This window comes from Thunnus maccoyii, chromosome 7 (assembly GCF_910596095.1).
Source record: "Thunnus maccoyii chromosome 7, fThuMac1.1, whole genome shotgun sequence".
In the NCBI taxonomy this organism is placed as follows: Eukaryota; Metazoa; Chordata; class Actinopteri; order Scombriformes; family Scombridae; genus Thunnus; species Thunnus maccoyii.
The window spans coordinates 22,304,498-22,329,934 of NC_056539.1; the positions used below are offsets into that span (position 1 = coordinate 22,304,498).

A 25,437-nucleotide genomic window follows, 5' to 3' on the forward strand; every position below is an offset into this window, starting at 1 on the left:
AAGAAATATCTTTCTCAGATACTTTGATCTCCTGTTTGTTATTACACTGAGATGATGTACTGACTGTACATCATCTCAGCCTCACTAGTTTACCAGAGCAGACTTTATAATCTGTTAGATGTTCAGATGTTCAGTGAGTCACATCAAGGCCAGCCTCAGCTGGTGCCTCTGCTGGTGGTCGTCATGTTTCATCTGACGGACCACGACCTGCACCAAAGATCACATCCAGATATCTCATAAGCTGCAGAGAAGTTTGACAGCAGAAAAAATATAAAGTGAGGCCATGATGGGTGGGATTAGAGGACGTGGAGCTCCTAACCCTTTCAAGACTAAAAGCAAAAGGCCTCATCTGATTTAAAATGGGAAATGCAGGAAATCACTACCCTCAGCGGTGAATCCTGGGATACATTTAACACGACGGATTGATAGGTTTTGACAGTGTTGGAGGATCTGATGGCTGCTTGTTGCTTGTGCTTCTGGAAGTGCAGTAGCTGATTTAAAAATAGCAGGCTAATAAAAGGTAATCTCGTCGTCTATGAGAAAGGACACTGTAGTAAAAACTACAACAGGAAGAGACTCTCAGTACACTCCAAAGTATTGAATTTATTGTGTTTGCACCAGCCAGTATCCCAACGAATTATGTTCATATTAGACACATTTCCAGCTCTGGATTTACGTCCAGTGCTAACACAGGAAGTGATGTGTGCCTTTTTATAATCCATCTGGTTACAATCCAACATTTTTTTGTTTCTTAAACTGTAACTGGGATCTTTCCCTAACCTTACTCAAGTGTTTCCTCACCTAAAACATGCCTTCACCATAGTTCGATTTCTGTAACCACAATCTTTTCCCAAACCTTACTTTGCAATGGTGGCATTGAACGTGAAGAAAATGTCATTGAATGTCATCTTTGGTTTTGCAGAATCGTCCAATATCAACAGTCTTTTTGGCAAAAGCCGTGTTTGATGCCTACAGGATTGCATACTACTGCTTTTTGTCTCTCGTTGGCGTTATCAGACTGCGATCACAAACTGTGCAGGTGGTTTGCACCCAAGTATGAAGCAGCTGGGATGAGGGTCAGCAACTCCAAGTATGGGGCTGCAGTACCTTGAGTGACAGTAAGAGTTGGTTTGAGCTCTATCAGAATCAGTTAGTACAATATGTTGTCCGACTATGTTGGAAATCAAGTGTTTACAGGTGTTCTGAACGGCTAATGTGAAGGTGGAGAGAGAAGTCATTATAGAGAGTTTGGAAGACTTGATATCGTTTAAATACTTTGATAACGGCACATTTTTGAGATAGTCTCTTCTGGAAGGCATTCATGGTGTAGCACTTGATTATTCACATCAAAAGTAAATGTAATAGTTGTGTCAAGAATGAAAAAGAGAGAGCTAGAGAAGTTCAAACCCTGGTTCTTGCTATGCTGCTCCTCCTGATGTTTCTTCCTGTTTTTTTCCCTGTGAAAGTTTTTTTTAAGGGAGTTTCTCCTTATTTGAATCGACGGTCTGAGGATTGAAGATGTTGCACTGCTGTAGAGATTATAAAGCCCCCTGTGATATTGGGCTGAACAAATAAAAATTGACTTGACTTGGCTTCTTACCTCCGCACAGCTGGCCAATCATGGCTAAAGTTGGTGAGAATGTCGGATCGTTGGTTTTTGGAAAGTTACAGAAATGGTCGTACACTACCCCCCCTCCATCTGATGTCAGAAAAGTGTGGGAGGAGGGGGTGTCCGAAGCCATCCAACCATCTGAGAAGCAATTCTGACAGAGTTTACTGGCCCCTTTCAAATGGGAAAATAAGATGGACAGGTGGATTGGTGCGGCACCGACAGTGAAGCCGGCGTTGTACCTGACTGTTTTGGTGAAAGTTTCTATTTGCCAGTTTATCAACGCTCCAACCCTTCAGCTGTGGTGATGAAGTCTGAATGGTGACTCAAACAATTACTCACAGCTGAAATTAGTTTTCTTTTCGGGGTGACTGGACTCACCCTTATGGAAGTGTGATGAGCTCAGAGTAGAAAAACTGCTTGCTCCTTTTGTGTTGTGGGGTTTGTGCATCTGGATTTGGGTGTAGCCCTCATATTCTTTTGGGAGTAACTATGGGGGGAAAAAAGAGAAAATTAAATGACTGATTTGGGGAATAACCATTGGAAGAATGCGGAATCTTGTTGAACTTCTTGTTCAAAAGAAACAGAAATAAAATCATGATTTTACATTTCCAGAACCTCGTTCTGGAATTGTCTTTTAAAGTGTTAAGCTTGCAACAACTTTCTGGAGCTTTCTCAAGGGAAACTGTCTTTCTGCAACTGTACCCTGGGGTTTGACTTACTGCCGTCACCTCAAAAATAGATGCTCTATAAGTTCAGTTAGGGGCGCCAGGAGGTCAGTGTAACACTAAGATACTCTGGACGTTTCCTCTCTGGCACTACTGAGAGGAATATATACGTGCTGTTAGTTTTTCTTTCATACAAACTCCCTTCTTATGTTATGAGTTTGCCCTGTTTATGACTTGGAGCAGATGGTGGATGGCTTATTATATTTAAATTGAATTAAATTCGGGTCTGTGTGCTCATGCAGAGTCCTGCTGCTTGATAAAATACATGCCGTCGTTTTCCATTTTTAGCTGCATTACGAGTGGTTTTAATTTTAGCACCTCAAGATTGTCAGTTCCTCAACGCACTGTGGTGACATGGGGAAGTGAGCAAAGAGAAAGCTGGACTCAACAGCATTAGGATAAAAAATAAAAATAGCATGCCTTGACTTGCTGAAAGAAGCTTCATATTGAGCTTCAGTCGCTGCAGTCTGCACAGGACTTGGACAACATGGGTTTAGGGAGGGCAAGGTTTTGGTCCCGACTGAAATATCTCAACAACTATTGGATAGACATTCATGGTTTCCAGAGGATAAATCCTACTGACTTTGGTGATCCCCTTATCTTTCCTCTAGCACCACCATGAGGTTGACATTCCTGGTTTTTATTGAAATGTCTCAACATCTATCGGATGGATCGCCATGAAATTTGGTAAAGACATTAAACTCTCAATATGAATGTAGGGTGTTAGCATATGTTAGCATGCTAACACACTAAAGTAAGATGGTGAACATGGTAAATATCATCCCTGCTTAGCATCAGCATGTTAGCATTGTCATTGTGAACATGTTAGCATTTAGCTTAGCACAACCTCACAGAGCTACTATTACTTAATCTCATTCACAGTTTTCCTCCAGTAAATTTTATGCAGCGTTCATGTCATATCTGAGCTATCATAATTTCAAGATTCCCTTGCCAAGAGAGTTCACGTCTACTTCCAAGTCGTAATTACAGCTGGGACACTCTGACTTTCCTGAAAACTATGATATGTCTAACTTGGTACTGTAGTATACAGAAGTGCCTGAAAGTCTGTCATTAAATTTTTTTTATAGTATTAGTTTCATATTGTCAATGACTAGTAGCTGCCTGAATTGTCCCGTAACGAGAACGTTTGTTAATTGTAAACATGAGAATCTTTCCCGTCTCTACCATCCATCCCATATGATGTCAACGCAGCAGCTTCTGTTGTCTTTGTTTGGTATCATTTCAATTTGGATAATCTTTGTCAGGATCATTTCAAGCACATCTCCTTCAGTGTGAACTCCACCTTCTGCTGTAGATACAGACGTCAGGTTGCAGAGAGTGAACTGGCATTTGCACCCAGTGGCGTATTCAACAGCCTTATAGCCAAAAACAATTTTTCAATTAGCAAATTTGATCTTTTTCTGTTTTCTCTTTGATCATCGCAGACCAGGCAGGTTGGTAAACATGAGCGTGCTGTATGCAGTTTACTGACATCACCTCACTGGATTCATTTGTACTGAATTTTCAGCCAGCTTTAACACTTTCAGTTAAAAGTGGAGCCATTTCTTTGCAAGTTTAAGGAGGAATCTTAGCTGCAATGTAAGTTTGTTATTAAAGCATTAAGCTGATATCCTCTGATTACAATCACAGCAGTAATTCCAGGAGAGACCTTTTAAAGGTTTCCAAACATTTTCATTCTCTGCTCGATGAAAGTCAGAGGTTTGTTTACCTTTTTAAATTCAAGCTTTTTTTTTTTTTTTTTTTCCTGAGGCAACAATTAGTTTTAAGTGTTTGGCCTGTGTGGAACCTGATAGCAGCAGGCTTTCATTATAATTAGCAGGCATCCAGGCTTTGAAAATGGATATTGGCACTTTCTACTTAATGTCAGCTTCTCTGATTGGAGTGACTTTCCAAATTGCTCCTGAAAGGAGAAGTTCTTCAGAGGTTCGGCTCAGCCTTGAAGAGACGTAGCTGCCATTTTTCTATGTAGGTCTAATTTTTAACAGGCAGAAAAGCTCTTGTCTTTATTTGATTCATCTGTCTTAGTTTATTGTTTTTTTGTGGCAGATAACATTTACAATCATTTCAAAACAATGGCACCAAAGTTGGCTTGAAGCTGGACAGGAAGTACAGAGCCATTACAATACAACACAACTGTGTACAGCAGAATGTAATAAATGGGAAATACACAAATATTTAATAGTACAATGAAGGCAGCTGTGGGAGACATGGTTAGACCATGTTTTCCAGCATTTCTTACATGTGGCGAGACACTTTTAGGACTGCAACTAACAATTATTTTCATAATTGATAAATCTGCTGTTTTGTTATGTTTTTCAGGCAATAGAATAATAGTTTTGTTCACTAAATGTTTGATAGTAGTGAAGTTGTCATCCACAATTTCCCAGAGTCCAAGATGACGTCTTAAAATATCTTGTTTTATCTGACAGTCTGAAACCCAAATATGTTGAAAGATATTTAGTTTAGATTTAGTTTACTGTAGTGTCAAGACAAGGAAAAGCAGCAAATTCTCACATTTGAGAAACTGGAGAGATTTTGCTTGAAAAATTACTTAAATTATTTGTCCATTGTGAACATAGTTGCAGATTAAATTTTCTGTTTATCAACTAATATTTGCAGCTGTAGACGCTTTGAAATTTATTAGAACTACGAGTGGCTCCGTTGTTCAGTTCATATTTAATTTTTAAGCCAATTATCTGCAGATTGAGTTTGAATTTTAGTTGTTACTTGGAGATATCTGACATCTTTTAAATCCTCTAAAGATCCCCTTAGCCTTTGGATGAACTCAATCGTGATCTTTCCTTCTAACATTATAATTCGGTCAGACTTTTATTATTATCAGTAATATGAGGTTGTCACATTGGATGTCACATCTTGAACTGAGGTGATATTTCAGCTGTGTTCATAGGAAAATAGTGTTTAATCTTTGGAGATAACATGTTGGCCATGTTATTGGCTTTTTTTATACAATACTCATTGATAATATCTTAAGATAATGACATAATTAAGGTAAGTGGCGCTGAGAAGAAAACAGAAATCTCGAGATAATGAATAATGTTTAAGTTGTGATCTCAAGATAACAGGCCACCCTTGTATTCTGTAGATAGCAGCTGAAAGTGAGCTTCATGTACTGATTGCTGTCATGGAAAAGGAAGATTAGCCAAAGGTCGTCTCTGAATGCATCTATAGTCAGCTTGAGCTTGAGGCTGTGGACTCCTTATCTCAAACTCTGAGGGTGAGCACGAACTCTTTTTTTCATAGAAGTGGTTCAACTTCATGACAAAACATTTGTCAATATTTAAAAGGAGATATGGCAGGTGATATTCTATATTTTTGTTCTTGTCAACAAATCCTAAGAAAAGATCAAAGCCAACAATGCGTTAGTCTGTCTCTCAATACTTTCTGACTTGCAAAGAGAGTTTATGTCGACTTTGAAGTCTTAATTACAGCTGAGAAACTCTTGACTTCCCTGAAAGCTACTATATGTCTAACTTGGCATTTCAATATACGGAAGTGCCTGAAAGTTAAACTAATATGGATGTCTCATGTCAGCCAAAGTCTGTCATCAAAGGTGATTGAGCCAAAATTTTATAGTATTAGTGTCATGTTGTCGATGACCAAAAGCCGTCTTGAATTGTCTGGTAATGAGAACGTTTGTTAATCGTAAACATGAGAATCTTTCCCATCTCTACCATCCATCCATCCCATACGATGTGAACGCAGCAGCTTCTGTTGTCTTTGTTTGGGGTCATTTCAATATGGATAATCTTTGTCAGGATAATATCAAGCACATCTCCTTCAGTGTGAACTCCACCTTCTGCTGTAGATACAGAGGTCAGGTTGCAGAGAGTGAACTAGCATTTGCACCCAGTGGCATATTCAACAGCCTTATAGCCAAAAACAATTTTTCAATTAGTGAATTTGACCTTTTTTTTTTTTTTTTTGATCATCGCAGACCAGGCAGGTTGGTAAACATGAGCGTGCTGTATGCAGTTTACTGACATCACCTCACTGGATTCATTTGTACTGAATTTTCAGCCAGCTTTAACACTTTCAGTTAAAAGTGGAGCCATTTCTTTGCAAGTTTAAGGAGGAATCTTAGCTGCAATGTAAGTTTGTTATTAAAGCATTAAGCTGATATCCTCTGATTACAATCACAGCAGTAATTCCAGGAGAGACCTTTTAAAGGTTTCCAAACATTTTCATTCTCTGCTCGATGAAAGTCAGAGGTTTGTTTACCTTTTTAAATTCAAGCTTTTTTTTTTTTTTTTTTTCCTGAGGCAACAATTAGTTTTAAGTGTTTGGCCTGTGTGGAACCTGATAGCAGCAGGCTTTCATTATAATTAGCAGGCATCCAGGCTTTGAAAATGGATATTGGCACTTTCTACTTAATGTCAGCTTCTCTGATTGGAGTGACTTTCCAAATTGCTCCTGAAAGGAGAAGTTCTTCAGAGGTTCGGCTCAGCCTTGAAGAGACGTAGCTGCCATTTTTCTATGTAGGTCTAATTTTTAACAGGCAGAAAAGCTCTTGTCTTTATTTGATTCATCTGTCTTAGTTTATTGTTTTTTTTGTGGCAGATAACATTTACAATTATTTTAAAACAATGGCACCAAAGTTGGCATGAAGCTGGACAGGAAGTACAGAGCCATTACAATACAACACAACTGTGTACAGCAGAATGTAATAAATGGGAAATACACAAATATTTAATAGTACAATGAAGGCAGCTGTGGGAGACCTGGTTAGACCATGTTTTAGGACTGCAACTAACAATTATTTTCATAATTGATAAATCTGCTGTTTTGTTATGTTTTTCAGGCGATAGAATAATAGTTTTGTTCACTAAATATTTGATAGTAGTGAAGTTGTCATCCACAATTTCCCAGAGTCCAAGATGACGTCTTAAAATATCTTGTTTTATCTGACAAACAGTCTGAAACCCAAATATGTTGAAAGATATTTAGTTTAGATTTAGTTTACTGTAGTGTCAAGACAAGGAAAAGCAGCAAATTCTCACATTTGAGAAACTGGAGAGATTTTGCTTGAAAAAATACTTAAATTATTTGTCCATTGTGAACATAGTTGCAGATTAAATTTTCTGTTTATCAACTAATATTTGCAGCTGTAGACACTTTGAAATTTATTAGAACTACGAGTGGCTCCGTTGTTCAGTTCATATTTAATTTTTAAGCCAATTATCTACAGATTGAGTTTGAATTTTGGTTGTTACTTGGAGATATCTGACATCTTTCTGACATCATCCCCATAGCCTTTGGATGAACTCAATCGTGATCTTTCCTTCTAACATTATAATTCGGTCAGACTTTTATTATTATCAGTAATATGAGGTTGTCACATTGGATGTCACATCTTGAACTGAAGTTATATTTCAGCTGTGTTCATAGGAAAATAGTGTTTAATCTTTGGAGATAACATGTTGGCCATGTTATTGGCTTTTTTATACAATAATTATTGATAATATCTTAAGATAATGAGATAATTTGGGTAAGTGGTGCTGAGAAGAAAACAGAAATCTCAAGATGATGAATAAAATGTTTAAGTTGTGATCTCAAGATAACAGGTCACCCTTGTATTCTGTAGGTAGCAGCTGAAAGTGAGCTTCATGTACTGATTGCTGTCATGGAAAAGGAAGATTAGCCAAAGGTCGTCTCTGAATGCATCTATAGTCAGCTTGAGCTTGAGGCTGTGGACTCCTTATCTCAAACTCTGAGGGTGAGCATGAACTCTTTTTTTCATAGAAATGGTGCAACCTCATGAGAATACATTTGTAAATATTTAAAAGGTGATAAGGCAGGTGATATTCTATATTTTTTTGTTATCGTCAGCAAATCCTAAGAAAAGACCAAACCAAAAATGTGTTAACCTGTCTCTCAATACTTTGACTTTCTGTCTAAGTTGTGTCCTTCAAACCCAAGTCCATTCATTCCTACTGAAGAAATCTTAAATGTCACAAATTCAACTTTCATTTTTACAAAAGGCTAAATAATTCCTAAAACAGCTGGACACTGTAGCAAACGTTACTCAAACAGGATTAAATGGTGTATTTGTTGAGGACTATTTTCATCTGCAGATTAATGCATGTTTGGCACTAGTGAGTATTTATAGCAGCAGGACAGTGTCTGAAGGATTAAATTAAAATAAACTACAGAGCTCATGTTCATTGTTATGAAGCAACATGTCACCCAGTGCAAGGGTTTGGCCCACTGATGTGTTTTTAATATTTTTTGGACAAGGTTAAAGTAGGATCAATCCATTGTTGGTTTTGGTCTTTTCATGAGTGGTGTTGACGATAAGAAAAATATAGAATATCATCAGATTTATCCTCTAAAACTTTGTAAATTACTGTATATAATGTTACATCAACGAGAGTCTCTTAGCTTTCTATCTACGGTTGATTGTTAATGGTTTGAACTCCTTTATGTCATGTTGTGTAAATGTAAAATAAATTGGGAGGGGAAAACACAGGAAAATAATGCAAATTTATAATTTATATGATTTTCTGTGAGATCTCCCACTGTGGGCCAATCAGACGCTCAGCCTGCAGCTATCATCTCTGCATGAGAAACACTGAATGAAAAACACAGGGCTAAAAATACCCACGTCATCTCAAGTACTGGCAGTGCTTGGGAAAGAGGCACTAATCAAACTCTGTGCTCTAACATCATGGTGGGAAAACACCAAACTAACCCAAACACTGCTAGATTTTGGCTGCATCAGGTGAATTTGTTTACTCTACCAGACATTTGGCAAGCAACATATGATCATTTAGAGGTTATAATAGTTTACCCTAAAAGGCTTTGTAGCTGGTAAAATTGTGAAGGTAGCAGACTAGTTTTGAGTTGGACCAGACTGCTGTGGCCTGAACACCACAAAGGTCAGCTTCCTGCTCTGCCAAACTGACCGCTTCTCTCTGGAAGAACCAAACCACGACTGCTTTTGGAAACACTGCATGTCACTGTGATCCCGCAAACCTTTGAACCCAATTTCCATTTTTGGATCACACAATGAAAGTTTTGTTTGACACTGAAGTCAGACGTTCCTTGTAGTTTGAACTTATATTCCAACTTTCTCTGACGCCGTCTCGAAGCTGCTGTCACTGTTTTTGCTTTTTGAATCTGAAGCCTGAGAAACGTCTCTGAGGGCAAAGTGAGACAAGGCCTTGAACTGAGCCTGGTTTCCCAAAACCATTGCTGAACACAGATCACCTCTGTTCACTGGCTCATAATGGAACAAATGTTGGGTTTAGCACTGAGGTGCCTCTGGAAAAGCACCCCTGCTCAATGAAGTCATGTAAGAAGGCAGAATGAGGCACCAATACTGTTATGTTCAGTTCTCACTGCAGCCACAACTGCAGAAATGTGAACAGTCAAACCTTTTGTATGTTTTACTCTTTTTTATAATCAGGTCTGTTCCTTGTTGTTTAATCTTATTTTCATGTTGTTTCATGCCTTTTTTTTACCTTGCAAGGCAGCTGGATTCATGAGATCACAACATCATGAGATCACGATAGAATCCATCTTGTCAGGCTTCAAGTTATGCGCTTTGTGTCCAAACCACCGCTGGTTCGGACCAGTCGTCATCCTATGAGGATTCTTGCGTAATCTTGCGAATCCAGCTGCTTCGCAAGGTAAGATGGTGATGGACAGATGGTTCATCCAATCACCTGCCAAGTATTTTTTGAAAGTACCTGCCCTTTTCCAAACAGTTTCCAAGGACAGTCACAGTTACATAGTTTCTGTGGAACAAACCATCTGGGGTGTCAGGTTATGCCTTTTTATCTCGTTACTTTTTCTATATGCTTTAAGGTTCATTAATTGTTCTGTAAAGCACTTTATGTGCTGCTACATAAAATGGTAAATGGACTGTACTTGTATAGCGCCTTTCTAGTCTTCCGACCACTCAAAGCGCTTTTTACACTACAAATCACATTCACCCATTCACACACATTCATACGCTGAATGGGTACAGGGGCTACCATGCAAGGTCCCAACCTGTCCATCAGAGGAAGCTAACCATTCACACACATTCATACACTGATGGCACAGCCATCAGGGGCAATTTGGGGTTAAGTGTCTTGTACAAGGACACATCGGCATGTGGACTGGAGGAGCCGGGAATCGAACTGCTGATCTTCCGATTAGTGGACGACCCGCTCTACCTCCTGAGACACAGCCGTATAAAAGACTTTTACTATTATTAAAGGAACAGTTAGACAAAGAAAACCTTCAACCTGCTCTGAGGCCTGCCTTGCTGACAAGCTGAAGTCGGCTTGTTGTGCATGCTCATAACCATCTGTCCGCTCTGTAGCCTTGGTTGCGAATGTTGTTGCTAATGTTCTCCATGTGTTGTTTGCGTTGTCCACTCTCATATTTCGGATTGGATTTTGGCTTGAACATGTATGGATGTATTTGAGAAGTTGGCTTTTCGAGTGAAGAACGAGGAAAAAGTAGTAAAATCCTGCTACTATAGTTTGTTTCATGGTTTGTTTGAAAAGTCGGCCATGACGCAGCTTCCCGAAGCTGGCCATCAGAACAGAGCGGGCTCATCAGGAGGGGGGCCTTAAAGAGACTTGTTTTAGACAGAGGCTGAGCTTAGGGGCTGCGTAAAAAACCAGTAGAAGATAGTTTTTTGAACTGTAATCATGCAAAGATGTGCCAGTACAGCCCCAGTTAAAAATATAGACCTGGAAATGTGCAGAATACTGAGAAAATGATCCAGAGCAATGAAACTCCAAACACAAAGAAGTTAAACCATGAAATTATAAACCGAAGGGACAGAATAAATGTAATAACATGACAGGCAACAGAAGACAACTGAGTAAAAGCCAAACTTTATGAAAAGGGTTCCCTTTTCAGTTTGGATAAATCATCCAGCAGATCGTCTTGGAGTCGACTGCATGGCATTTATGTTCAATTAAGTTTTGTTATGCCTGGTAGACATCAAATTGCATCTCAGTGCAACAGCAGGAGTAACAATCAGCCTGAACTGGAAAAGGTAACTGAATCAGTGCATTATGGAAACTGAATTAGAGTCCACAAACATGTATTTTCCACAAAAGCAGGGGAGTGTGTGAGCAGCTTCATGCTGATGAAGGTGTGTTCACAGGATTTGAAGGGGCTTTGGGAAACATTTCAAAGTGTTTCAAAAGACCTACATGCATCCACTGCCTTGTCATTACCCCGACCCTCTCCATCAAAGAGATGCTGAACTGGTATAATTTTCCACCAGTGAAGGAAATAACATGATAATAGACACATATTTCAGTTGTTTCTGGGCAGAAAACAGCAACAGCTGACATCTGTTCTTGTTCTGTAGTTATGAGAATCAAACATCTGGAGGCTCCAGTTGCTACTGTTGTGAAAGAGACAAATGGGTCACAGTCTCCTCTTAAACACATATCTGGGGACCAGATATCTAGGTCAACTTAGCTGTGTTTTAGAAATGTTAGAAGTTATTTGCTTGGCTAGAAAAGACAGAGAAATTAAGTGATCAGAGAAAAAGGAAATGAGAGAACAGAGAGAGAAGACTACAGTTAAGATGGAAAATCAGTCAGCAGAAGGCTGCTGATGTTTGAGCCAAATGCATTTTTTTTTTTTTATGAATTCAGCTTTTACAAAGGTTCAGCTTGTCATATTGGAAAAACAGGCCTGGAGAGTTTGTGTCTCACCACAGAGGGAAAACAAGGTGTGTTTGGTCCAAAATGCAACGTGACATCAGAACTGGAAACTGGCTAATTGGGGAAAATTCGATTTAAGAGCCCTGCTTTGTTTCAGGGAGGGGCACCAAGCTGTCAGGCATGGGACCTCCTCGGCCGCCTGACTGGATGCTGCTGCTGGAATACAAGCCGTGTGCAGTTTGAAGCTCTCTAAATTTCAAACTGATGCCAACATCATTGTTCCCAAAAAGAAACATATAATGTTGCTATTCCAAGAATTCATTCAAGTCCCGCCAGGTTTTGGGTTCTGTGGTTATCCATGTTTGAATCCTGAAGTTGGTTGAAAAACCACAGTGCCATTTTCCCAACTGATGCAGAGTTTTTATGGATCCCTTCTCCATCTTTAAAGAGAAAATCCATAACAAAATACGTTTGACAATTGTAAGATATTTCCAAAGTTGCTGTCTTTTAAGTGCGAAATCCCCCCATTTTGTTTCCTCGGTCAGTGTTTGTTTTGCTTGAGCTGCAGTAAGAGACAAACACAAAACAGGAACTTTAAATCAGAAGGCCTCATTTTGTTTGACTTAAATGATTTTAGCTGAACTTTACAATGTATTTGTGCTGTATTTTTGATCCCCTCACAGCCAATATGGAGTGCAGGATCAATTACAGTGACCGATAACACTTTCAATGTACTGTGCACTTAGGCATGAGTACTGAGAGTAGACCAGAAAAAATGTGAACCTATCCCTTTAGGCACACTCAGCTTGATAAATGCATAATAAATGAGGCTAGAGGGATGCTGTGGGACATCCTTGTTTTTATTTATTTATGCAAGTAGAAGTCCAGGTAGCATAAAATGTTATCCTGTTACTGACCAAGTTGCTTGGTGGTGACTGATAGTCTTTTTCCTATTGATAATATGACTGTTAATTACTAGACTGACTAAATATAAACGAGAGCTAAGTAGACTATGACTACTAAAAATGTTAATCGTTTTAAAGACTAGAAAAATATCAAAATGGGAGTCAAAATGAGAACTGGTCTGCACACCCTCTTGACATTGAAACAACAATTCTTGCTGATTGTTTGGGTTACGCTTAAAGGCTTTTTGCGAAACATAAGCGATCATAGCATGCTTCCAGATGTTCCCCCATCTCTGATTCATCTGGATTAAGAAAAGGGACTTCCTCTTCCAAAACATCTACCTAGTTACTTCCATGAAGAACAGTACAGAAAAAAAATGGTGACAAGCATAGATGTGATCAACTAAGTTGGCTTACAAAAATAGTCAAATTTCTTTAATTGTTGTAAAAAAATATCAAGTTAACCGCTCCTGACATTAGTCAGGCTGTTTTGTCACTTTGTCACTATTGATTAATGAAGCATTCAGTGAAGCAAAATGGTTATCAGGCTAAGAAAAATGCTAATTGAAGTAGAAGATGAGACAGGTTGAGGCAGCCCAAAGTATTTTATCATGGAACTCCTCAAATTAGTTGAATAGACTGAAGAGATCTGACATAGACGGAGGCTCAGAGTGGGATTTTCCCTTTTTAAAGATCTTACTGGATGTCAGCATCCATTGATCCTGTTAACCCTTATGTGAAGCTTCATGTCAGACACTGAGTCCGACCAGCTGGTACTCAACAGCTTCAGATCCACCGTGGGAGCCTTGAGCGCTCTGCTGCCAGACAACTTCTCTTCATCTTCAAACTCACCCAGCGTTAGACTTCCCCAGTGACTTTATTGAATTCACTCATGACATTTTGAACCTGGACACAGTTGGGAGAGGGAGAAAGGGGGGGAGGGCTGGTATGGAGAGAAACAACGAGGCCTCACAAAACTTTTCGAAAACAGCGTCGCCACCAAAGAGGCATAATGCCTCATTGTGGAGACTGAATGTGCTGGATTGTGTTTGTTGGAGAATCTGGAAGGAAGAGGGAGGGGAGGCAGGACGCATGTGATGTTTGAAGTCAACCTGATTGTGGTGAAAAAAAAAAAGATTTTTTTCTGTATACAGTGGAGACACACAAGATGTAAGCGATGTGACGTCAGTGTATAATTTATGTTGAAGGGATTGGAGACAGAAAACAGCAACTGGTGGCAAAATACTGTAAACAGATGGAGGTGACAATGTTAAAGTGTGTTTGTGTGAGCCTCGGTGCACACAAAACACTTGAGTCCTCGCCAAAAATGATAACACGTTATCTAACCTCAGTGTGATGCATCATGTGATGACGGCCTCTCAGTGCTGTTGTTGGCTGCTTGACGGTGTGCGTGTTTGTGTGTTCATGTCACACTGGCTCTATTTGTTCAGCTCTCAGTTTTTGCTTGTCTTCTCCCCGGTGTTTTCCTGCTGCCTCCAGGAAGCAGCTTTCAGGACGGCCTGATGGGTTTCCTGGCAGGACCTCCCCCCCACCCCCCCAAGTTCCTACTGGGAGACAATGGGAGGTCTACCACAGGGGCACGGAGGAGTGTGTGTGTGCGTTGTGATGAGGGGGATTTATTGGGGGAGTAGTGGGCTTCCCTTCAGGAAACTGCAGATTTATCCCAGCAGCAGAGAGGCCCTCCTGAGTGTGCGTTTGTATCTATTAGGCCTAAATGTCCACACAAGGATAAAGACTTTAAAGAAATCTCCTCAGTATGAAGATGATTTAGCGGCTCCTCGCCTTACAAGGGATTAAGTTCAGAATTAGCAGTTGGGTTTAAATTTAAGATGAACTGGGATGAGAGTTAAAGGTTGCTGACGCTGTTTCCTCTGTCAGAAAGCGACACATAAATTGAGGTTCAGAGTTCATTCTTGACCTTGGAAATAACAGTTCAAGGTCCTTTTTAGTAGCTGTTCTGGAGCTTTTCAATCATATCACATGATCTTCATCCTTCAGATAAGGATCAGTTTTCTCAGTTGTCGTGCAAATATAGATGTTGGCATTTCATGTTGTTTTCTGAGCACTTCTCATCCATGTTGGCTTAAAAGTTGAAGTTCAAAGTCTGTTCTTGACCTTGGAAATGAAAGATGAGAGAACAATCTCACTCCAAGGTCCATTTCGTAGCTATCTTTTACTGATGAAGATCACGTGATATGATCAAAAACTCCTGAACAGCTAACCCCCCCCCCCCCCCCCCCCCCCAAACTGGTTATAATCAGTAAAATGTTAAGAGCTGTGCCTAGCGATTATTTTAATTAAGCCAATTGTCAAATTTGAGAAGCTGGAACGAGAGAACTGTTGTAAAATTTCTTTCTAACGACTAATCAGTTCATCGTTTCAGCTCTTTAGACTACATTTGGAAAAATAACTGCGGGGCATGGTCAGAGTTTTGGGTTCAGATTGGAATTATAATTGGTGTAAATGTTTCAGTCAGGAGATTGGAAATAAAACCAGTTAAAGTCCTCACATGTTTAGTAATTCAAGTGTGTCTGTGGGCATGTGTGGTATTCATATAAGGGTGGAGGCCTGTATCTGTGGTGTCTCTTTTTATGTGTGCGTCTCTATGTGTGTCCAGATTTCTGAATGGGTTTTTTCTCATGTAAAACAGTCAGATAGAGTAAGAGTTGCTGTCAGTGAGAGAGGATGTTGGCTTTCACTCCCTCCCCTCCGTGTCAGTCAGATTGTGCCGCTTTTTCTCTCTTTCTCTCTCTCTGGCTTCCCTTGTCGGGAAAAGGGTGGCGGTGGAGTTGAGGTCACCGTTTCAAAACATGGCTCCGAGCCTCGAACCAGCACAACATTTCCTCTTCCATGAAGCGGACTGATTGCAGGACGACACAATGTTCTCTTCTTCATTAATAACTCGTCCGCAAGTCTGCTCTGAGACGACATGGGACTTCTCCACTCGTCACATGTTCCTACTCTGCCTGAGGGGAAAAACTGTATCAGTCACAAATTGCTGTATTTGCCATTTTTCAAGGAAACACTTTATGTCACTGAGGTACTAATCCGTGTGAAGTTCTCTTTGTAGAAATAAATAGTGTTGCTCCTTTAAATCGGCCTCCTATAACACAACGCCAAGTTCATTGAATCTTAGATGACAAACATGCAGCGCTGTGTTTTGAATGTAAAGTGAGCTGCTCATTTGTTTGCAGCTCTGACTGTTAAAAGACTGATCCAACTGTTACTAAAGAAGTTTTAGTCAGTATACATTGATGACTTAAAGCATAATTCCATTTTTGGAAATGACCTACATTTAAATAGTGCTTTTTTTTTTTTAAACTTAATGGAAAAAGTGCTTTCAAATTTGCGATATATAGATAGGAGGACCCGTGGATTGAAATGTCAACAATGTGATTAATGGATGACCTGTTCTACCTCCTGAGCCACAGCTGTGCCAGGAGTAGTTCTGGCCATCATTGCTGTTGGTGGTAATGATATTGTACTCAATCACAGGCCGTTTCAACTGAAGGAACATTCAAAACTCAATGTTTTTGACTGGAGGAACCAGGGATCAAATTCAGTTTCTGTCCGAAAGTTCCAGATGTTTAAAAAAAAAAAAAAAAAAAAAGTCCCTGCTCAGGGGGCAAAGCAAGGAAATACTGGGTAAAGGAGAAGGGTTGGACTAGTTATATAAAAAAAAAAGAGAGATAAAGTAAGCAAACAAGCAGAGAGAGAGAGCAAGCAGAGAGGCAGTTGAGATAGCTAGGGGGTGAATGAAAGTGGTGGTGAGGGATTAGAGACTGTTTATTTGCTGATAGTTTCATGGCAGTTACTGTATGTTGTAAAACAGAAATAAATAACCATAAAACAGTCAATGCTCTTTTCAGTTTTTAGTCTCTGTATGTCTGTTTTTCATTCATTACTTTAAACTCAAACATCAGAGTCACACAACAGTAAATGCAAACAACAACACGGCGACCCTGTGTGGACAAAAAGTTTTACAAGTTAATTGCCGGAAATGCAGATGACATTGCAAAAAAGAAGTCCAAGACAGCAAGAAACACAAGAAGTCAGACAATCAGACAGGTTTTTAATAAACCCACAGTTTACCCAAAGTTATTTGAAAGGGAAAACATGGATTAACCATACTGTTGTTGTAAAAATCCATTAAGCTACAGTTTACAGGCGTTCTGGTTTAACTTTGACCAGCCATATTGGCTGTAGTTTTCCTGTGCAGATGGGGATTATTAGCAACATTTCCCTTTGTGTTAAACATTCAAATAAAGTAGTTTTTTGATAATGTGGGTGTTGGCTTGTTTACAACCTGTCTCATTATCTGACCTCTTGATAGCAAAGATACCGTGTTCCCAGATCTCAGCTATTGCTTTGTTGAGTATGTATATCTCAATCAATGGAAACGAAAACCAAAGTTCTGGAAATAAGGTTACACTTTATTTTACAGATTTAAATTCCTAATAATTTTATTTGCTACTAATTAAAAGGAAAATTGCTTTGTTAAGCCAAGGAAACATTCACTCATTACTCAACATGCTCGTCTGTAGACAAATTCCACATTTTTGCATGTTAAAAGACTCTTGAGGTTACTCTAGAAATTAAATGCAATTAATTAGTTCCAAATTACATAGTTCTTTCCAACAACTTCTTGGAAATTACTAGGAAAGGATTAAGAAATTACAGACCTATAACTCTCAAATTGTAATAAACCAGATCAATCTTTTATCCAATAAAATACACGTCGAGCTGATCAAATTTAAAAAATGATGATCCTCTATCACATATGTGTGATGTAGGAATATTTATTGGTGGTTGCCGCCACTGCAAAGCATGAAGATTATTCTGTGGTTTCACTCACTGCAAAGTGCCTGAAATGTGAGTGCAGTGTTGGGTGTGAGCTGCTGCAGTTATGATTGCCATGTTGCATTGAAACTGAATCAAGAATGTCATGTTAACACAATTAGTTGCCATGGAAATACAGATGTCTGACATCAGTCTGAAGAACAATGCAGTTTGCACAATAGAACCCAGTTAGGCATTTACAAAATTAAAGTGGTTTGCTCACAATGAGTTCACTGAAACTTGTAGCTGTGAACATTGTCTTTGTCTGATTGTGTGGGATCATATGACTGTGTGTATGTGTGTGTGTATGTGTGTGTGGATTCATACATGTGAGTAAATCAGACTGTTGAATATTTGTGTGAGTATAAAGTGTGTTTTCTGTTTTGATGCTTATCTGTTGTGTTGGATATTTTTATAATTTTGTTCCTGGCATGTGCGTGTTTGAATTTTCATTTGTGGTGTTGGCACCCAAGTGTGTGTATGTACATGAATATTTGTGTGTGTGTGTGTGACTCGACAGCTCGGCACTCAGCTGGTCAGTGCTCGGGGTGTAGAGGGAAGGAATGCAGCTTCTCCCTGCAGTCTGTAATTTGCTGTCTGTCATCAAATCAGAGAGAAAAAACAGCAACACTTGAGAGGCGCTGAGGGAAGTGTGTGTGTGTGTGTGGAGAGGTGGGGGGTGAGAAAGAAGAGGGTGAGAGCAGAAATGAGAGTCATGTGAGGAGAGGAGGGTAAAAATGAAGAGCGGTAAGGAGGGGGGAAGAAAAGAAGGAAGAGGGGAAATTTAAGGAGATATGGAGTGTAAACAAGAGGAACTGAAGTAAAAGCAAGTGAAAGAAAAGGAAGAATAGAATAGAAAGAAATAAGAATAGATGTGGGAAGGAAAAGAGGAGTAAAGCAGAGAGTATAAAGAGTGTGCTGTTCATTTTGTTGCTTTAACAATCAACTATGCAACACATAATCCAATTAAATGTTATGAATAATGCTCTACTTCTCAGCAATATACACTGTGGTGCCTCTAACAGCAGCCATATTTTTGTTTGCAGTGTTTTTTTTATGGATTTGATGTGGATTTAATTGTATCTTCGAACAGTCTAAGAAAAGTTTATGATAAAATAATAGCTTCAGTGCTGTCAGTTTGGACTACTAAAACCAACAATTCATCCTTCAGACTATAATATTTGTATATGGACACATTTGTGGTGAAAACAAGTTTTTCCAGGGTTAAATGATGCCACCTGAACTCTGCAGAATGTCTGAGGAAAAAGTCTGTGTTTCTATTCAGTGAGCAGTATCGGTCAAAGTGGGAGAAAAACATGCGCTTGGCTTTCCTTGTAATGTTAAATTTAGTGTCACTATCAAAAAATGAATTACACAGTGCCTTGAAAGCAGTCATTAATGTTGACGTTTAGAAGAAATGACGCCCTGCTTTATGTGTTTGTGTGCCAGTAATAATGATATCACAGTAAAATCGCACCAGAAATACACAAGCTTGTTGTTTTAAGTTCAGAGACACACATACTTTGTTGTCATTGATACAAACCATAGCACTGCTGTATTATAACAGTACTCAGACCTTACCAAACACAGACTTCACCACATTGGGACTGAAACTATACCTGGATTTTTACAAAAAAACATCAGTGGAATCCAACCCAGCTCTGACAAATGTGGTAGAAGAACAAAAGAAAAAAAAAACCCAGTTAAGGAGCTAAAGTTATAGAAACTGAGGTCAGACTAATTTTAACTTTAACCAGGCTGGATTACTAAAAGTGCCCAATAAACAAACCACCTGTGAGTCATGTGACTTGTTTATAAGCTCTGGTTAGCTTGTAATTTGTCCCTGTTTTCCTAAACAAACCAAATATAAAAACTCAAAGTACGGTTGACTACTTCTCTCTTGTTTAGACCAAAGTAAAGCCATCAAGGTAAGGTCACTCCTTTTAAAAAACCTTTTAGCGTTTGTATAACTTGTGTGTGTGTGTGTGTGACTGGTCGAGGCAGTGAGCATCATGTTTACTGCGGTCTGTCCTGAGAGAAGAAACTGACAAAGACTGAGAAGAAACAGAGCAATGGCTGATAAGAAGATACTGTGCAGAAACGCTGTTATCACTTAGAGACTTTTGTTCTTTCCATTGAGGGCTGTAAATTGTAATTAATCCATTATCCATAGTAGCCAATAATGTAATTTGTGATAATTAGTGTTTTGTCTGTGGTCTTTACTTTGACAATAAAGGATCTGTCTGCAGCAGTCTGAGCTGACAGATGATGTGTGTGTGTGTGTGTGTGTGTGTGTGTGTGTGTTTATAGGTTATCAGTAGTCAGTCAGCTAGAAGGACGACTGGCGTGTTGCAACAGCATGTGGTAGGAATGTGCCCGAGGCGGCTGGAAAACACATCTGTGTGTGTATGTTTCAAACAAAATGAATGACTGCATGTATGAGGTGTTCTGTGCGTGTGTGGTGGGTCACAAGTTACTGTATCTGAGACTGTATGTGTGTTCATATTTCAAAGACGGAGGACGTGTGTGTATCTGTGTGTGCTGTACATATTATAAACAGAAACTGAGATTTATAGGAAAACTAGTCTTACGTTCAAAACACACTGGTTTTATACGACCCACATAAACAGCAGCCCCTATAATTTTCTTTGTAAACCCACACGCCTGAGATAGTGACTGGTGCAGGTGGATGCACATTCTGTACGTTACAGGTAACGGTGATATCAGAGCCTGGCTCTGTCCAAGGCACCTCTGAAGCTCACTAATTATATTATATTTAATTTATTAAATCAATACAAAAACTGAAACATAGACATTAAAAGTATTTTTTATGTGCTGGAACTTTTCCAGTCTTGTCGTCACTGTGATCTTGCCAGGCAACCAGTCATCGTCTGGTGAGCCATAGCTGGAGAGATTGAAGCTTAAAGTACCAAATTGGTGTACAAACTACTGAATCTGCTCCAGATTCACTAAAATGGTAAACAGATGGGTGTAAAAAGAAAAGAAATTACCATCAGGTTTTTCAGTAAGATTTTGGGCCATTTCAGGCCTCCTTGACAGCTTGAATGCTCCTTTCAGGGATTCTCCAAGTCTTTGGCAATCCACTGGAGGGACGAACGCCTCTCTTCCAAAATATATTCCCTCATTTAGTGTTGGATTGAGATCTGATGACTGTAGAGGCCATAACATACTGTATGATTCATGCAATTTTCATCCTCATTAAACTATTAAGTGAGCCCTGTATCGAAGCATCTGCATTTCATGTTCAGTCATGTTTCCCGACACATTTAATTCAATTTGACACCCAACAATGTGCCATTGCACTGTAATCGTGGTGTGCTCTGGATGTTATGTTTGGACTGCTCTGATGGTCTCTTTCTCTCTTTCACAGGGCTGTGTGGAGCAGGGAGGAGGGAACCAGCCTAATCTCCAGCTGCATGAATCATTCACTGAGCGGCTGAGAGAGGTAAACTTTTCCTCTACAGGCTAAAACAAACTGCTTTGTTAGAATCTTTGGGTGTACTCTTTAAACATTTATTATTTTTGTTTTGAAGTAGCAATCTATCAAATTGTTATTTAGATTAACACCTCTTCAAATGGTATAACAGATATCCAGTAAGTGTTTAGTTCATGCAAAGTTTCCCTTCCTGCTTTCCTGCAGCTCAGGAAGTATCTTGTATTTCCTGTCTGTTTGGAACAAACAGAAGAAGAAAACCAGGTTGTTAACATGAGCAAGTATAGCTACTATAGCTGAATAGAAAATTAAAAACCCCCAACTTTAGTTCATGTTTGTATCTTAATGATAATGAATAACAGAAAAAACTCAAACTCAAGTCCCAAAACAATACTATCCAGCTTGTTATAAGACCCTTTTACTGTGTCTCAAACCAATTTTAGTTTTCTGCTTTTCTCATATGTGTATCTGAATAAATGAACACTGATTTCCCAGTGAAACAGTTTGTATGCAAGGTTAGGCATGATACCTGATTTCAAGCATAGAGCAGTTTTAAATTCTTATAATACTTAATTCAGTTCACTGTACACATTTCCTCCTGGACAACTTTTCAGGTTCACAAATCTTTTCTGGTTTTAATCGCTGCATATGATAGGTTGTAGCGGTCAGCAGATGGATTCTGTAGTTTTTCAGTAGAATTTGATGGTGTGATGCTGTTGTTAATGGAGCAGCTGTGTTGTGGTTTTTGGACACTGTTCAGCTCTTTGTTGTTGGCTTGTTCTGAGGTGTTTTCCCTGACTTCTATCCGCACTTTGTGCCAGAAATGTCGACACACACACACTCACACGTACTTGCGCTTTAGACATGTATCTTCAACCCTAGAGGCTCGTAATAGCTCTTACAGTCATTGAGATCTAAGGAGGTCAAAAGCTTGACAGTAGAATATGCACGCACACGCAATCACACACACACACACACACACACAAAAAGCTCAGAGGTTGGGATGATGTCAGGCTCAGTGTCCTTCAACACCTCTGAAGAAGAAAAGCAAACAGCAGATTCAGTTAACAAAACCTCTTTATCTCTAAAAGAGGAATTCACCTTCCTTTAGATTCAGTCACAGGCTGTCACATGCGCTAACAAGCCATATGAAAACACAAACTTCTTCAGGCCTTCCTGTACTTTGTAGAAAGTCTGCAACTCCTATAAAGATGCATCTATGTGCGCTGTTAAAGTGAGAGCATGGAGCCATTTGGGTTGTTCAGAAGGTGTACTGTTGTTTAAAGTTTAAAGATGTTTCCTGTTGACAAAAATGTGTTGATGGCCAACATATGAAGCATGTAATGTTTGTGGTTACAGAATGATTAATAATGTAAAATCAAATCACATTGTGATACTTCCAGCAAGTCAGAAGGTGACCTACATTTTTTGTTGACAATATAAATAACTGACTTCTGGCAGTATTTTTAGTATTTTCCTTGCTTGTTGTTGTCTAAACATAATGCATCCATGTCACTGTATGTTTTCTTCAGCCAGGTGTTGATTTGAAGCTGTGTGTGTGCTCAAAGGTCCCAGTCTTGAAAAATGACTCAGTCAGTCCAAGTTAACCCAAAGCTGCCTGGTAAGAAACTGCATGAAGATGTTCTTAAAAAGATTAAGTCATTTTTTCTTTTACCAAATTTATTTTGTATTTTCTATTTTGGCTACTCTGAGATTTTAGTGTTGCAACACCTACTGTAGCTTTCCAGTTGTTGTAATAAATCAACTTGTTTTAACCTGCAAGAGATTGGTGGAGTTTACCACAGTGATTTATTCAGATGTCAAGGAAGCTTAAAACCGCAAGAAACAAAAGATATGACATCATTTTGTGTGTCTTTATATTGCGTGTACTGTAAACACATCAAACACCTAGAATAGCTTCAATATACCAGAAAACATTGAAACTACCTAGTGTCTTGATTATATTGGATATATTGTGTTAACACTAAAGCAAAAAAACGTTTTTGTATGAACCAAGTTAAGTGGTTGGTTTATATTACAACAAGTATATTTCAAAGTACATAATCTCTTGGTTTATATTACAACAGTAAGTGCTATTTTCTCTACTGTTTTGTAAAACAGTACTATTTTAATATGTCTGTCTCAGCTGTATCAGCAGGACTAATTAAGTACCATCAATGTAGCCATGTTGTCCAGTAACATGTCTTTTCCCCTACAGATCTGGGCTCTCCATTCCTCTACTCTAGTCAGGAAGAGGCTAACCAGCCAGCCTCCTACTCCGTCCAAACACCGTATGGTTTCCAGCTTGATCTGGACTTCCTCAAATATGTAGAAGAGATAGAGAGTGGGCACAACCTTCGCCGTGCACCAGTGACATCCCGCCGCTCTGGACGGGGGCACAAAATCTCCCAGAGGAGCCCTAGTGTGGGGGGGCGCACCAGTGGCTGGACCTCCACAGAGTCTCTTGCATCCCCGGCTAGTGAGGATGGCAGAGCTCCTCCTCCACCGCCACCACGCAACCGCCTTGGGTCAGCACCCTGTGAAGGGCTCTCTCTTTCCCCTGTGACCCTCCTCAGTGTTCCTCCACTGTCTGCCGGAACCAAAGTGCCACCCCCTCCACCACAGCGCAACCCCAGAGTTGAGCGGACTCTTCTTGAAACCAGTCTGCGGTTACAGCAGGAGCAGAGCCACCAGCACCAGAATGGTGGGCGATTCCAGCTTGGAGATCCTCCCAAGAAGCTCTTGACCTCTCCATCACCTCAGCCACTGCAGAGTAGCTGGACTAAACCTAGTCCTCAGACCTCTGGGCGCAGCACTCCAGCTGCTGGCACCACAATGACTCCAATCCCACCCAGCCAGCTGCAGACAGTTAGAGAGCAGATGGCTACAGCCTTGAAGCAGCTGAAGGAGATGGAAGAACGGGTAAAGGGCGTTCCAGCACTTGAGAAAGAGGTGGCCAAACTTCGTGCAGAGAAAGACATGCTCCTGTTGGCACTGCAGGAGAAGAAAGTAGCCATGGAGGCGGCCCAGCAGCAGAAACCGTCTTCAGAGTCCTCCACCCAAACCACAGAGACCCTTCAAACCAACACCAGTATCCAGAGTCGATTAAGTTCACCAACCTCACCTGGTCACAAAGGCCTTGGAAAATCTGGGGAGCTGAAAAAGCTGACTGAGAAATTCGAGGGGATGGAGGAGAAAGCTGCAGAACGTTCACCTAAAGTTTTATTAAAAACTCCAGAGAAAGTTTCAGTTGTTGAGAAGAAATCAGTGGCAGTTGGGGACGATATGCCAATGGACTCTGTTGTTTTCTACCACAGACACGGTGTGAAAGATGCTTCTGAGGGCACCACGGTGAATGTTTCCGAGAAAGGCACAGGAACAGAAGCCACTCTGGTTCATGACGAGGGAATACAAGCCAGAGTGGAGACAGAGGAGGCTGCGGTTTGGGTTATGGAATCACTACTTGGGTTGACCTCCGAGACACAGCGGGAGATGGACACCTTACAGGACACCATTAAATTCCAGCAGGAGTCAATTGTGGCTCTAGAGGACCGGCTGAGTGTGGCCGACAAAGACTTGGGAATTCTCAGAGCCCAGGTTGAAGAGAAAATGTCCAAAGTCACATTTGAAAAGGGTGTTCTCGCCAAACCAGTCATGACAAATGCCCAGGTAGAGACATCGACTTCTGAGTTAAAGCATGTTGCAGTCTTGTGCTGTCCCGAGGTGAGCGATGCAAGTGTAGGTGAGGGCTTAACAGCAAATCAGACTGAACAAGGCACTCAGACTGATGCTGTAGTGACACCAGCAGAACCAGTTCCTGTTGCAGTGGTCAGCACTGGGTGCCAATGGGAGAATTTGTTTGAGGAAAAGACTGAGGAGCAGAAAGTTACAGTGCCAAAGAAGAGACAGTTGACCATCGCTGACTACAAAGTCTCGCCAGAAGAAGTGGTCAGTATGGCTGAGAAGAAAGAGGGAGACCAAGGAGACACGACTGCTACCAGCAATACCAAGACAGGTGTGTGCTACAGTAATTGCCGATATGAACTGCTTCCTTCATGACAGAAACAAATGCTTTCTTTCAAGGACAGTCAGTAGATCTTGACATAAGATTGTTTTGTTAAACTATATTCAGTGGGTATGAATTTAAAAATGTGCAGTCACAAATTAAATATTTTCACAGAGGAATGCATGGTAATCTCCAAATTTTTAGGCACTTTAAGGA

At 40.0% G+C, this 25,437-nt stretch overlaps 1 protein-coding gene across 6 annotated transcripts in view; it reads left to right on the top strand.

Moving 5' to 3' along the window:
• Positions 1-25,437, top strand: part of kank3 (KN motif and ankyrin repeat domains 3) — a 36,199-nt gene that overhangs the window by 1,442 nt on the left and 9,320 nt on the right. Inside the window, exons 2-6 of one of the 6 annotated variants that reach the window (XM_042415790.1) lie at positions 5,462-5,593; positions 7,961-8,092; positions 21,153-21,227; positions 22,748-22,836; positions 23,434-25,230. In XM_042415790.1, the coding sequence (XP_042271724.1) occupies positions 22,800-22,836; positions 23,434-25,230 (1,834 nt within the window). In that variant the 5' untranslated portion in view covers positions 5,462-5,593; positions 7,961-8,092; positions 21,153-21,227; positions 22,748-22,799. The other 5 variants (XM_042415793.1, XM_042415792.1, XM_042415795.1 and 2 more) reach the window with 5 other exon arrangements.